At 34.1% G+C, this 14,167-nt stretch overlaps 1 protein-coding gene across 2 annotated transcripts in view; it reads right to left on the bottom strand.

Moving 5' to 3' along the window:
* Positions 1 to 310: 310 nt before the first annotated feature.
* The window catches only part of DHX15 (DEAH-box helicase 15), a 52,568-nt gene continuing 38,711 nt past the window's right edge, over positions 311 to 14,167 (bottom strand). For both annotated transcript variants that reach the window (XM_060012741.1, XM_060012742.1), the window contains exons 7-14: positions 13,631 to 13,717; positions 12,469 to 12,618; positions 11,954 to 12,062; positions 11,251 to 11,442; positions 8,240 to 8,362; positions 3,796 to 3,986; positions 2,089 to 2,258; positions 311 to 877 (exon numbers count right to left, since the gene is read on the bottom strand). In XM_060012741.1, the coding sequence (XP_059868724.1) occupies positions 760 to 877; positions 2,089 to 2,258; positions 3,796 to 3,986; positions 8,240 to 8,362; positions 11,251 to 11,442; positions 11,954 to 12,062; positions 12,469 to 12,618; positions 13,631 to 13,717 (1,140 nt within the window). In that variant the 3' untranslated portion in view covers positions 311 to 759. The remainder of the gene's footprint in view (positions 878 to 2,088; positions 2,259 to 3,795; positions 3,987 to 8,239; positions 8,363 to 11,250; positions 11,443 to 11,953; positions 12,063 to 12,468; positions 12,619 to 13,630; positions 13,718 to 14,167) is intronic.

The raw sequence follows: 14,167 nt of genomic DNA, 5'->3' as shown, positions 1-14,167 counted from the left end.
TTATGGAACGAACTTTAAGATGAAGAGAAAACTATCCTTTAATTATTCTGTCTTTGGGGATCCAATTCTGAGTAAAAACTACATACTTTATCTCATTAGATCACATCCTGACCTAACAAAGTGCTAAGCTATGTTCTTTAAAACACTGCTGTAACGACTACTTTAAAGAGCAACCCTGTGGAAAGATGCTGAATATGTAATCATAGTACACTTACAATTCAAGGAGAGAAAAAAAAAGTCCCACACTGGGAAGAGAAGAAGCCATACTTAAAGAGACTAGAACAAAAATATCAAAGTGCTGTGGCCAAAATTAGTATAAATAGACTTTATTGAAGTCAGTGCCTCTGTACTGAGACAGAAGATTGTGTCTACATAAGCACAAGTTGTAACATTTCACAACTTCTAAAAGGAATGTCAACAATTACAACGATCATGCATACCATGGTCGATAATCACATTTTAGAAGCATTTTCAACCATTTCTAAAGAAATGCTTATAACATTGTTATATATAGAACTACTTTCAATAAACTGCAAAACATTGATCGACTTTTCCAGTATGAGCTACAGTGTCAACACAAAAGGGAGGCATAAATGTTTAATTTATGAAATCAGAATGGAATATTTACTGTAAAGAAAAATTAAAAAGCTTTCAAATAAAGGCCATTATTGAACCAACGTGAAGAGCACAACTTGAACTTTTGAGTTCATTCATCTTTTAAAGCTGTCCTCTGAATAACTTCAGTTCTAAGCATTGAATTCAGTACTGTGAATATTCCTTGGATTGCAGTTTGGCAATGATGCGGTCCAACTGTCTCTTTGCTTCACACTGTGGGAAATTGCTCATGTCATAATATTGAGGGGCAATTTTCACCAACCTGTCCAGAAGGGGGGGAAAAATTACCAAATTAACAATTAAAGTACTGGAATTGCTAACGGGATAGGCATTACTCATTAATATACTGATAAAGAAAGGCAAACCTACAAATCCAAATCAATGTTAAAATTACAAATGCCTAATCCTTATAAACACCACTTTTGATATGTATGCTTCTAATAAGCTGTAAATTTTCTGATGGTGGACTTCCCATAAACTTAAAAAAAAGATAAATTCTTACAAAAAATCCTTTCTTTACATTAATACAAAGATATTAACATAAGGTCATTCATTTCTTCACTCTAGAACACTATTTTGACCAACCTCTCTAAGGTTAGAGTACTGAAGGTTCTATACAAGAAACATCCTGGTATTCAAATGACTGGATCTTCTCATTTTCAAAGTTCTAATAACCATAAATATAACTCTATACCCCAAACAATACACTTGACTGAATCTTTTTTAACGTTTAGCCATACAATTTTTTCTCAACAAAGCATTTAAGATAAAATGATAATGTCCTACACAATTTCAGTGTCAAAAGTCATAAATCAGTGTAGGAAATATTGCAAGTGACATCAACTAAAATAAGCGCTTCAGTCCCACCATTCTTGGCTGACGTTTCCTATCTTAAGTTATAGAATAGATTCTGGCAAAAAAGGAAAAAAAAAAGGACACAAGAGGGAGTGAGGTAGTGAGCTAGTGAAGTGGGTGGGTAATTTTGCTTAAAATAAGTCAGTTCTGATTACATTTTGTGAATCAAATATGCAATGATACAAAAAGAGGTATAGTTTTTAATGCTTGCTTAGCTCCTAAAGCACCAACATATAAATAACAGTTGAGAGCTAATTATAGTGGGACAGATAAAATATAAAAACTGACTGACTTCTGGAACCAGAAGACTTGAGTTAATCACAACAGCAAGAGAAGGGCTCTAAAGACACTCTTGATATCAGTTAACTGTAGCTTTATATTTGGCTCCAAATCCTGCCCATGTCCGTACCAACGATCTCACTGTCCTCTTATCAAACCAAAGATTTTAAGAGGTAACCATACCATCAGGTCAAAGCCCCATAACTATACACTGGACTATATACCTTAGTGATGAAAACACCAAATTCCCCAGAGTGAAACGAAAAACAAGTCTCCTTTCAGATTCCATTCTGAGCAAATGGTAACGAAAACTTTTAGAACGAAAGGCGCTGAGCTTACCATTCGGGCTTGATATCTGTACACGTCCGGATGTAATTCTTTGTTGTAAGAACAAACTCATTATAAAGCACCCATTCAGGCTTGTGGTCAAGAACAGTAGAGGGATGCAACTGAACCACCTGGTTATCTTTCACAGTTAAGTAATGCCCTGTTCGTTCTAAATGTGCCACCTGAAACCAAAACCCAGTAAATTAATACGATACTTCTGATGTGCTAGTTACAAAACAAAAGTGGTGTAAAGCTACCTATATAATTAGGGACAAGCACGCCTCACCTTTTGCTTTTTATCTGATGGCTATATTTATCTACCACTGCCTAATAAAAGCAGGCATCAGCCAACTACAGCAGGCCAAATCCAACTCACTGCCTATGTTTGTAAGGCCTGTCAGCTAAGAATACTTTATACATTTTTAAATGATTAGGGGAAAAAATTCGAAAGAGAAACATTTGGTGACACTGGAGTGGAAATCACGTGAAATTTACATTTCAGTGAAGTTTTACTGGAACACAGGCATTCCCATTTGTCCAAGGCTGCTTTTGTGCTACAAGGGCAGGCAGAGTTGAATAGTTTTAATAGGGACCTAATGGGCCCACAAAGCCTACTATATACTATTTGGCCTTCCTGCCTTAGACCATCTAGAGTAGGTTCTTAATGCCAGGTGACAATTTTGTGGTAGCTGAACAACTACTAAAAGATTAATTATCTACAATCAAACACATCAATTGGTGGCACTCATCTAATATTTAACAAATACCAAAGCAGATGAAGATAGCCCTTTCCAATTCTAGAACTCTAGTAACATAAAGAATATGTGTGAATAATAGAAATGAATAATACATAATAGAAAATAAACTCAATTTTATTCAATAAATATTTACTAAGCACCTACTAGGTGCCAGGTACTACACTGCATGCCCTATTTCTAATAAATTTTAATCTTAAGAGAATTAGAAATCCATAATGCTTGAATAACAGAGCAAGGCATGAAAATCCTAACTCTAGTAAGATCTTATAAGATGCCACAATAAACATTCTGTTGCTTTGATTTCAAATACCGACAATGCGCCAATCTACTTTCATTCTGACTGAGTGCATTTAAGTCCATTCTATTTATTGAGCTCATCTGGCCTTAAGGCAGGCCACATCTTGCTTAAAAGACAGAGCCAAAGGAGACAACGAAAAAAACAAGTGGGATATATAAGAGATAACTAAAACCAATCCCATCCCAAGTAAGGGACTGACTTGTTTTCATCAGAAAAACTTTGCATTTTTAAAAACATAATCTGTTGTAAGTCCCTTAAAATAAATACTCACTAGATTTACCTGACAAGTTTTACTTCAGCCTCCAATATAAAACACAAAGCTAAATGAAATGTTTTAAATTATTTTTCTTTATTACTTAAATCAAAAGACACGCCTGGCTTTCCCAGCACCAAGTGTCTTAAAGACTCCATTAATAAAAAAGTAATTCTAAAATTGATGTCTATATAACTGGATCACTAACCATGCCATTTAGTGAATTAATTTAGACACGTAAAAACTTCTTAGTGTATCAGTTCATTCAAGAATTTGGACATAAAATTTAAGATCAATATTTATAGGCATTCTTTAACTGAATTTTTGTGTTTATGTGGATTCCAAGGGCTGCTATAGAAAACAAACATTATGTAAACATTTAATTATGCACTTCTGTATTATCCACATACCTGCATAAAATACCCAGTAACCAAAGCTTTTCTTATATTAATATAATAGTCCCTGCTTGTAAAGTCAGTACTTCGACGAGGCAAATTAAATCTGTCCATAATTCTCGATAGCTGCTGGCGTACATTGTCTGCTGACATCAGGGACCTGTAGTTAATGAAGTTGTCATAACACCACTGAACCGATTCATGATCTACAAAGTTGGAGGGAGGGAAAATAAGAGGGACATGAATCATCCAAACAGGTATATTATCTAATTAAAAAAGGAAATCACTATAAACAGTAAGCTAAGTAATCCAAAAGGGAATAACCCACATCATTTTTATAAATTAATCACAATGTTATCAACTTTCCTAAAAATCTGGAGTGAAGTTCAAAATTAGAAATAGCACTAAGGTTTCTGGCTATTGAATGACAAAACAATGGTTTTTGGATAAACTATTTTAATTGTTCTGAGTTATTTACCCATAAACATACACCTGGTTGTTTTAGATAGTCTGACAGGGGTGGGTTGAGAGAATTTGGAAAAATGCCATGTCTTTCTCATTTTCAAAGAAAAAACAAGCTTAGATTAAGACTATCAAATACAATTTAAAAGTTATAAAAATGAACTTCAAGTGACTATTGTGTGCTTTGCTTTACTCCTGAGCTAGAGCACCCCAAACTTAGTGTTTAGAAGTTTTACTGTGACCCATGTACCTCTTAGTGGTTTAAAATACAAGTGACATAGGTTACAAGGATGTCTGGAACACTCACTCTTATGTTTAATAAACAAAGCTTATATCAAAGCACTTCAAGTAATTTCACTACATATATTTTATTATCAAAGGGATCTTTCTCCATTGATGAATCCTTCCAACTAACCTAGAGATGCTCATATAAGAGCTCAAACTGTAGCATCATGTAAAACATTACACAGTGCCATCTTTATGTCTCAAAGTCACAATGGAAAACTGCATTATTTACTTCAGAGGCCCTTCGATAAATAAATCTAAGAGGGTTATTTGTGAAATGGGGGGGGGGTCCTTAAAATATTACAACTATGATGATACTTTTCCAGCTATGTGATATACAGTAATCTTTGGCATAGTCCTTTCTCCTTGGTTCTAGGATTCTACGAATTATAATACACATATTCTTAATAGTTTGTCAGAGGAACAACAGGTATATTAATAAATGTTTATCCATTACAAAATGCAGCCACATTTCAGAAACAGGGTAGGTGGATAGATGGTGTAGTAAATGACCTTTAAATTGAAGACCTGACATGTTAAAATGTCCATTAATTAACCCATCTGGAATGAGAAATAAAAGGTATCCAACTGAACATACTGACATTTAAAGCAAAGCACTGAGTATCTTCAGAGATGAAACAAAGAAAGTATGTGCTTAATGAAAGGTAACGTCGAAACAGACAATAAAAAGGGGGACTTCTTAAAAGGGTTGTTCATTTGCAGACTCTGATCTGGAGTGTAGTGTTTCTGACATGCTAAACTTTTCACAGAATTCATACACTAAAGAGTAACAGAACAGGAATTTTAAGTTGTCAAGATAAACAAATAGTATCTGATGGTTTTACTATGTCTCTAAATTTTTGAGAAATAGTTTGATAAATGGGAGGAATAAAATCTAAACACGGGAACATTTTATTAAAATAATTCTAGCTATATATTTCTCACAGTGAAACTACTCTTAAGATCTAAAGCCAAACCATTAGCACAGACACACACAAACACACAGAGAAATTAAGGCACTGCAAAATAACTTAAATCTAGTTCTGTTTCCCAAGTGTTAAAACAAATAGTATAAAGACTAATTTATCTTTACTATGTAATCAATCATTGTTTTTAATGAAATAGATCGTCTTGACTAATATCTGAAATATTTGCTAATATCTGCTAGTTTGCAAATACACAATGTTTCAAATACAACACAGCATCACTTAAAAAATAGTTAAAACACCCCAAATTCAATAAATGGATCTGAAATGTCCAAATATTATGTGGAGATCAAAGTTTGATGTTATTTTTAGACTAGCTCTCCTTATTTGAAAAGGTGGCAGTGATTAAAGGCTAAATGTCCAGTCATTCTGTTTCCTTTGACCTTATTAAGAAAAGCGTATCGAGGAAAAGGTCTAAAACTAACCAACAGCTTACCATCCCTATGGCAGTGAAAAGCATTTAGTAGAAAAGGATCATCTATCTAGTGAGCAGATGTTCCCATTCTACTTCATGACACTCCCTCTGCTCAGAATGGGTAGGAGAAAGCTTGTATAGGTACCTACTGTTCAATATTTTCCTAGAAAGTTCCCAACTACCAAATATGTGTATAAAGCACAAGCATTCTTTAGCAATTTTATCATTTAAATCTTAAAACTCCTCTAAGATACTGTAATGTTACATTTATATGTAAAAATGAAAACACACAGTTCCACTATAAATCTTAAATTTCATTTTCAAACCAAACTATGAAATACAATGCTGTGCTAGTTATCATCAAAAGCTTAAATGACAAAATAATACAACCTAATTTTAAAAGAATTAAAATGTCCTGTGAGAGAAATAGGGTTAAAAAACCATGCTGCTCCTACAGAAATCTTTTCATTTCCACTTAAAACAGTACCTTAATAACGTCAAGGGATTCTGAGAACCAAGATGGATGTGAATCTGCTCCTTCTCAAGGCAGTTATCACAATCTGTTAACAAGTTACGTGTCTGGTGGTCACACAGTTATCAACTAGCATGCAATACAGTTCGCACCACAACAGGAATATAGTGTATTTCTTGAATTGATCTATCCCATCAGGAATAAAGGCTTTAACATTATGCATTACCAATACTTTGGACACAAGAAGGATAAAATAAATTTTCTGACGTAAACTATGTATTGGCCTTCATCTGTTTCTCAATTACTTTTCATTTACCTCATCTGCCCCAAATTTCTCAGATCCAGGAAGAGAAGGACTCTCTACCTTTTCCTTATCTGATATTCATCAATTCTATCAACTCATATCAGAGTTCGTGTGTAAGACACAGATGTGCAATTTGGCTGCTAAGGTCCTTGTTCCTCATACTGGCCCTCTAGCACTTCTGGACCCTGAATGAATAAATTCACCCCTAACCCCAAAGAGATGTGCCAAAGTCAACAGACTATTTTAAGAGTGTAAATAGGATTTTTTGAGAAATAAAAATGAGATTCAAATAAAACAAGGAGTGCAAAATTTGAATGTCTATATAATAAATTAGGAAACTAAATTCTTATCAGCAGAAACCACAAACTTTCAGAGTGATTGAAGACACCACATTCCTGGAAAAGGGTGATGTAGGGCTATCAGTCTCTGATAACGTATCACCCAACAGGTTAACCTACCGATATGTAGAAATCAAATACTTTCAGAATCTATTGCAATTATTTCCACATTTTTTCCCCTTTACATTTTCCTCTCATTTAATTTTTATAAATAGTGCATTCCAACAAAAGCATCTAGCAATAACTGTATTATTACCACTATGTTTCCTTGTTTTCAAATAACTGGAAAATGTTTTTCATGTTGCTAAATATTCTCTGAAAACAATATAAAGCTAGAACAATATTTCATCACGTTGCTATAGCATAAATCACTGAACCATCTTTCTACTGGTGGGCATTTAGGTAGTTTCCATTTTCCCTTACTATGATAGGTAACTGTGGGATAAAAAACTTGAAACATATCTCTGTCCACAGAATACTAAAAGAAAATCTCACAGATTATCTCTGGGTCAAAGGGTTTGAGTTTGTTAAGGTTCTTGGTAACATAAAATCTACTGCTTTTCATAAACATAACATAAATTTACATTCCCAGCTCTGGTGTAAGACTGCTCCACTAAACCCACTCCCACACAACTAAAGACTATTTTTCTTTAACCTTTGCCAATTTTATAGGTGAGAAAATGGCACCTCTCAATAACAATGCATTTATTGAACTACAAGTAGAGGTGAATTTCCTCCTCATGTTTATGGACCACTTATAGCCTGAGAATGGTCATTCACATTTATAGCTTGTATTTCTATTTTGTTAGTTTACTCTTTTGTAAGAGCTATTTATTAGTAAAAATATTAGACAGTAATAATTCTATAATACAAAACCATTCACAAAAAATGCAAAATTAAAACAAAAGTATATCAAAATCTGTATGTTCATGGTAAATTTTATACAAGTATTTTATCTTTATTTCTCTGTATTTTCCAGGTTTCCAGTGCTTTTTCCCTGATTATAAAAGTAAACAACTCTGGAAAAGATGGGCAATTTCTATTTTAAATGATAGTCATGAGTTTTTTTCTAAAGGATCTCTGGGTTTCTAATGTAAAGTTGTCACGGATAATAAATGAAAGTGCGATGAAGAAACATCTTATATGCTGCAAGTGACATTTAGACAAAAGAGTGCCTTCAATCTAATTTACACTTACTTTGTTTAAAAGCGTGGTAGACATTCAGCAGTGTCAGATGATCTCCATCTATGTGGGCAAATCTCATCTTGGCCTCATCTGCGGCTTTCTTGGCCTCCGTGGGGCGAACAAAACACTGTGGGACTAAACAAGGTTGGTATGGGCCCAACACAAACGCCCATATCGATGAGTCACGCATTCACAGATAGAGGAACAAGGCCTAGCTAGGTCAGTTCACAGAGCATAGGGCAGGGCAGGATGGCCTCCAACTGCATCTTGGACTGTTTACTACCTTGATTTGGTACATCAACACCTAACCACATCTGTAAGACAAGAGGGTTTCAAAGCTACAGAGTACCTGATTATTTTTAACTAGATCTAAAAGTAGGCATCAAAACAGCTATTCTGAAGGCCATCAAGATACTAGGAAGCTCAACTCATTTCAAAAACCAGTGCCGATAGCTCTACCAATAGCCAGAATTACGGTGTTAATAGCCTTTTAGCTAAATATAATTTTTTAAAAGGCCATCCATTGCATCCACTGAATGGTTATGAAAGTGATGAAGCTATACTTGCCCACTGCAGGGCTAAAAACAACTTTCCAACCAGTGTACTGCCACATTTCTATTGTAATTCTTCCCTAGTGCTGTGGCTATTACCAACTGGTGGGTATCACTATTAGCACTGGTGAGCAGAAGCATATGTAAACATAAAAAATATCATGAAATCTTGGGTTTTGATGATAGCAGTAGTGGTGGAAGGTTAAACCGCCTCTGAATTAAGAAAATTCAAAAAGGCTGGGAATATTCGGCCTGGTTTTCCAGCATTTTAAGAAAGATTAGAAAATAAAGTCCCAAGTTCTTTTTTTAAACTGTATTTGAAGACTTCAATATAAAAGCAGAATCCAATATTTTAAAAGTTGACAATTAGTCTGAAACGGTCATTATTTCAAGGGTCATCAAAATATATAACTACAGTATTTGTTTAGAGCCTCAATATTAATTCACATAAAACTTTAAGTTGTTACATACAAAGCGTGCACTATATTTTTTGAAATACAACTTTCCTTAATTCACTTTAGCAATTCCATAGTCGTAATAGCAGTATGAAAATAAAAAGACTTAACAACTTGGGACTTTGTGAACACATTTTTAAAGCTCTTAAAACTTTGTCAATAAAAAAAAATTATAAATTATCAGTTCAGATAGAAGATAATGGGAATAATCGACAGTGAGATCAAATACAGTATCAATTACTCTTTGCCATACAGTTTCCCCTTTAAAATGATTCCAAAGAAGCCAAATAGAGACAATGACACATAATCACAGTAAATACTAAGTCTTGCTTAATGTAACTGAAGCAAGGTAATAAATAAAAGTACAGAAACCTCTCATAGCTGTGAAAGTTAATGTGAACTAGCTACCAGAGTTAAATATTGGGTATAAGAAGCACTCCATAAGGCCCCTGATTTGTACTATTTATATCAGGACCCAAAAACTTCAGAAACTATTTAAATGGAAAACAAAGCATTACAAGCTCAGCAAACTGTTTCAGTTCCGTGACTTCTTCCTCACACTTTAATAACGTTTTCCCCCACAAATGCCATGCTTAATAACTGCTGCACATAAGTGTTCACTCTCTTGATGTGCTAAAGATGACCAGTAAACCCTACGTTTTGTAGAACTAGTACAAATAAGAGATGTAGTTGGAAGATCTCAACTGCATCATAATGACCAATTTTTTTTAAGAGCTAATTTTCTGAACTCAGACAATGGTAATTGTATAGTATGCCTGATAAGAGAACCTAGAAAAATAAAAACTGGGCAGATAACAAATACACAATCTGTTAAAACTCTTGCCCCACACTTTCTCTAAAAACTAAAATGTTGGGTTAACTACAACTGGGAGAATCTAGCAAAAACAACATATAAGAAAAGGCAGACAACAACCTACCACCACCTCCGCAAGAGACTACAATTTCATTAAAATGATTCGATACTGCCCTGCCCATCTGCTCTGAGTCTGATCAATCATAACTCTGCAAAAAAAACATTTTAGCTAGTTCTTAAATTAAAAATTCACACCATTAAAATATACATCTAAACTAAGCCAAAATTTTTATATTTAGAAATTTTAAAAATTTCCTCCTTTAACTACATGTAAGATTTTGAATTATTTGAGGCATTTAATTATAAATAATACCAATAAACCACTCTATGACTGGAAGTCAACTTTCCCCAGTACTGAAACTAGTATTATAGAGTACTTTGATAGTAAAAACTTAATACGTTTTCTATTTTACGCTGCAAGAACCAGTGTATATTTTTATATTAACAGTATTTCTTTTTTTTTGGAAAATCTAATTTCCAAGTTACTATTTATTTATGAATTAAGTGTTACTATTAAAAACAATAGTATTTGTTCAGCTTAATGTTCTAATTTTTAAAATAAGCCATTTTATCTATTAGACATATTTATTTTATCAAGTGTTTTCCTGTCATTGTAAAAGAATTACCATCAGGTTAGATTTTAAACCCAGAATTATATATTACTACTTCTATTTATTTGATACTAAGTTTGAAGTAAATGTTTGATTGCCACTGCAGTACGATTTATACATGTAAAAAAAGCTCACTCTTTAAATGACAGTTTGCTTTGTCTCAGGCTCACTTAATAGTGCCAGCTACTAGAACAAAGTTCTTCTGGTACTTTTAGCAATAAACTGCAAAACTAATGGACCTACCAAAGAACTCAGTTATGATGTCTTCAGACTTACTCTCTTATTGAGATTTTTATCTGCACTCAAGAGAGCCCATGTTTTTACTATACTGTGTGCACAATGACTTAATTTACTTTTGTAAATACTATGTCATTATGAAGCTACTTTACAAGATATTTAGGAAGCAAAATGAGTCCCTTAAAACCACCTATAAAATCCACTATCATACTAAATATTAGAAAACAAAACCAAAAGTGAAGTCCACCCAAACTTTGAAGAGCTGGGCTTTTTTTAGTTCCTTTCCCTCTATTACCTGACAACATAGCAGTAATAGATAGGACCTCATTAGAACAGTTGTAGTCACAACTTGCAATAACCATTTTAGCGAGCTGTGGATCTAGAGGAAACTCAGCCATCATGGATCCCAATTCAGTCAGATCTCCATCATCATTTAAAGCAGCCAGATAATTCAAAAGTTCTAGGGCTCTCATCAGAGTTTCAGGAGCTAGGAGGAAAAGGCAATATAACAGACAAGCAAAAACGTGACAAAGTACAAATTATTATAAGCATTCTCATTTTTCATTCTACAGTGGACAAAGCTCGAAACTCAAACTGTCATCAAATTCAATTACAGCGATCTAGCAAACTATGAATCATATAAAATTGCAAAACTTTCCTGTATAATAGTAAAACTGTCATCTTCCTAAGTACATTAAATAACTGTTAACTCAACAATGTGTTTATCAAACTATTTTTCTTCCAAAAATAATTGGGAAAATTTTCATTTTCATGCCCTGTCAATAACTCCCAGAATAATTTAGCTATTCTGAAGGGAAAAAAAAAAAAAGAATTTGCTCTTTTGTCACTCTTTTAGTTTTAATGCTAACACACAAAATTTATCTTGACACAGTGTAAGAAACAGGTAAAATGTATTTAATATACACACTGAATAGGATGAAGAGAAAGAGTCAATTTTGGTTAAAAGGTTTGATAAAATATGCTTTGAGAATTCATACCTGGTGGATCCATAAAATCAAAATGCACCAAATCATCAATACCAAGTTTCTTCAATTGTAACACAACTGATCCTAAATTAGAACGCAAAATCTCAGGATAGGTGTTATCCTAGAAAAATACAAAAACATTTGTTCTGTTAAACATTCCTTAATCCTCTTGCTCCAAAAAGCAAAACGTATCTGTTCTCTGCCCCCTCAGCTATTAACTTTTGGCATTTCTTCTAAACCGCTGACTAAAGAGAGGAGAAAAACACTTATGGACTAAAAAGACTAAAAGGGAATCAGACACTTTCTATGAACTATCTTTATAGGGTTCGAAGCGTTACTGCTGCTGCCCACCTAGACTTAGAACTGTAACAAAGATTTGTATTGGTAGACTACACCATAAATCTCAGAAAAACTAAAGAGATTATAGTGCCAAAAGGCAAGATAAAGTAAATGAAGTAATTTTCTCCTGGTAACAAATTCAACTTAACCTTCCAAACACACTAGGAAGGACACAGTAAAACCCTTACCTGCATTTCTGTTTTGTAAGCTTTCTCTGTATAAAGTCTGAAGCACTTCCCAGGTCTGGTTCGTCCAGCTCGACCAGCCCTTTGCTGAGCTGAAGCTTTACTAATGGCTGTCACTAAAAGGGACTCGACTCTGATTCGAGGATTATATACCTATTGGAATGGAAATAACATTAAGAATGATTCTTCCTTCAGTTAAACACAAAACTGTGATCTAACAGAAGTATCCAAAGCCCACAGCTAACCCCAAAATAAACAAAGTAGTACTGATGACCACGATAAACCATGCTGGGACAGAAACAAAATTCATCGTCTTTACTCCTTAACTTTCTTTCAGGTATTCTGTCTCCAACATTTTGAGAGACCCAAACTAACGTGAAAAGTCTCTTATCTAACACACAGATAGCTTATATCATCTTTACTCTTCCTAATTTAAAATAATTTCAGCTTTACCTTACTCTTATATAGTGGATTGTGCTGAAGGTTTTTGCCTGAAAAGAACCTGTCAATTTCAACACCTTGGACATTAAGAAAACTATTTTGAACTTAGTCCAGAAGAAGTCAGTTATATGCTGCCAGTTTAAAGGACAGTTTTCTATCAAAAATATGAATACTATGTACAATGAATTCTCCCAATTATACTTATAAAATGTAATCAAATGCAATCAAAGATCTTTAAATTATAAAACATAGTTTATTTATCTACTGAGCAGTCACTTCATTTGGTAAAAGTGCTTGGTATTCAGTACTGTTAAACTAGGGGTTAACATAGTACTTTTTATTCAAGTACTGTGCCTGGCACATAGAAACTCTAATTTAGTTGGGGAGTGACTGATATGCAGGTTATGATAATCAATCCTGTATTTATTACTACCACCATACTCCTTACATGAACATACACTCACATACAGAACACTCACCATCACTACAAAGAAACAAAGAAAACAATGCAACCGAAAAGAAGCCTAGGGTTAAACATTAAACATGGGCTTAGTATGTGAAAGCCAGCTAGAACACAAAGAGTTCATATCTCAGAAGTCTGAAAATGAAACACAAACTGGAAAATAATTCTAAAAAGTAAATTTAAGCCATTAAATGAGTAAGCAGTAAGTACTGTTAAACTAATACTAATTTATAAAGTACTAAAGTAGTACAAAATACGTACCTTTTGTTTCGCAAATCCAGGATCAATCACAAATACCACACCATCTATTGTCAAAGATGTCTCTGCAATGTTAGTTGACACAACAACCTGTTAAGAAATAAAGAGTACTTAACTTATACTACCGGCCAAGTACAATTCAAATAGTAAGATTAGCATTAACTTTCACTAAACAATCAGTTACAACCCACTAAATAAACCAGAAATAAGGTTTGATCTTTAATGACCAATGCTATATAAAGACGAATATTTAAGAATTCAGGGCTTCCCTGGTGGTGCAGTGGTTGAGAGTCCGCCTGCCGATGCAAGGGACACGGGTTCGTGCCCCGGTCTGGGAAGATCCCACATGCTGCGGAGCGGCTGGGCCCGTGAGCCATGGCCGCTGAGCCTGTGCGTCCAGAGCCTGTGCTCCGCAACGGGAGAGGCCACAACAGTGAGAGGCCCGCATACCGCAAAAAAAAAAAAAAAGAATTCAAAGTTTCATTAAGCTCATCATAGTACCTTCCTTTTTCAACAAAAAATCTTCAGGTTATTACTCAA

This window comes from Delphinus delphis, chromosome 5, assembly GCF_949987515.2.
Source record: "Delphinus delphis chromosome 5, mDelDel1.2, whole genome shotgun sequence".
In the NCBI taxonomy this organism is placed as follows: Eukaryota; Metazoa; Chordata; class Mammalia; order Artiodactyla; family Delphinidae; genus Delphinus; species Delphinus delphis.
This window is presented reverse-complemented; position numbering and strand designations above follow the sequence as displayed.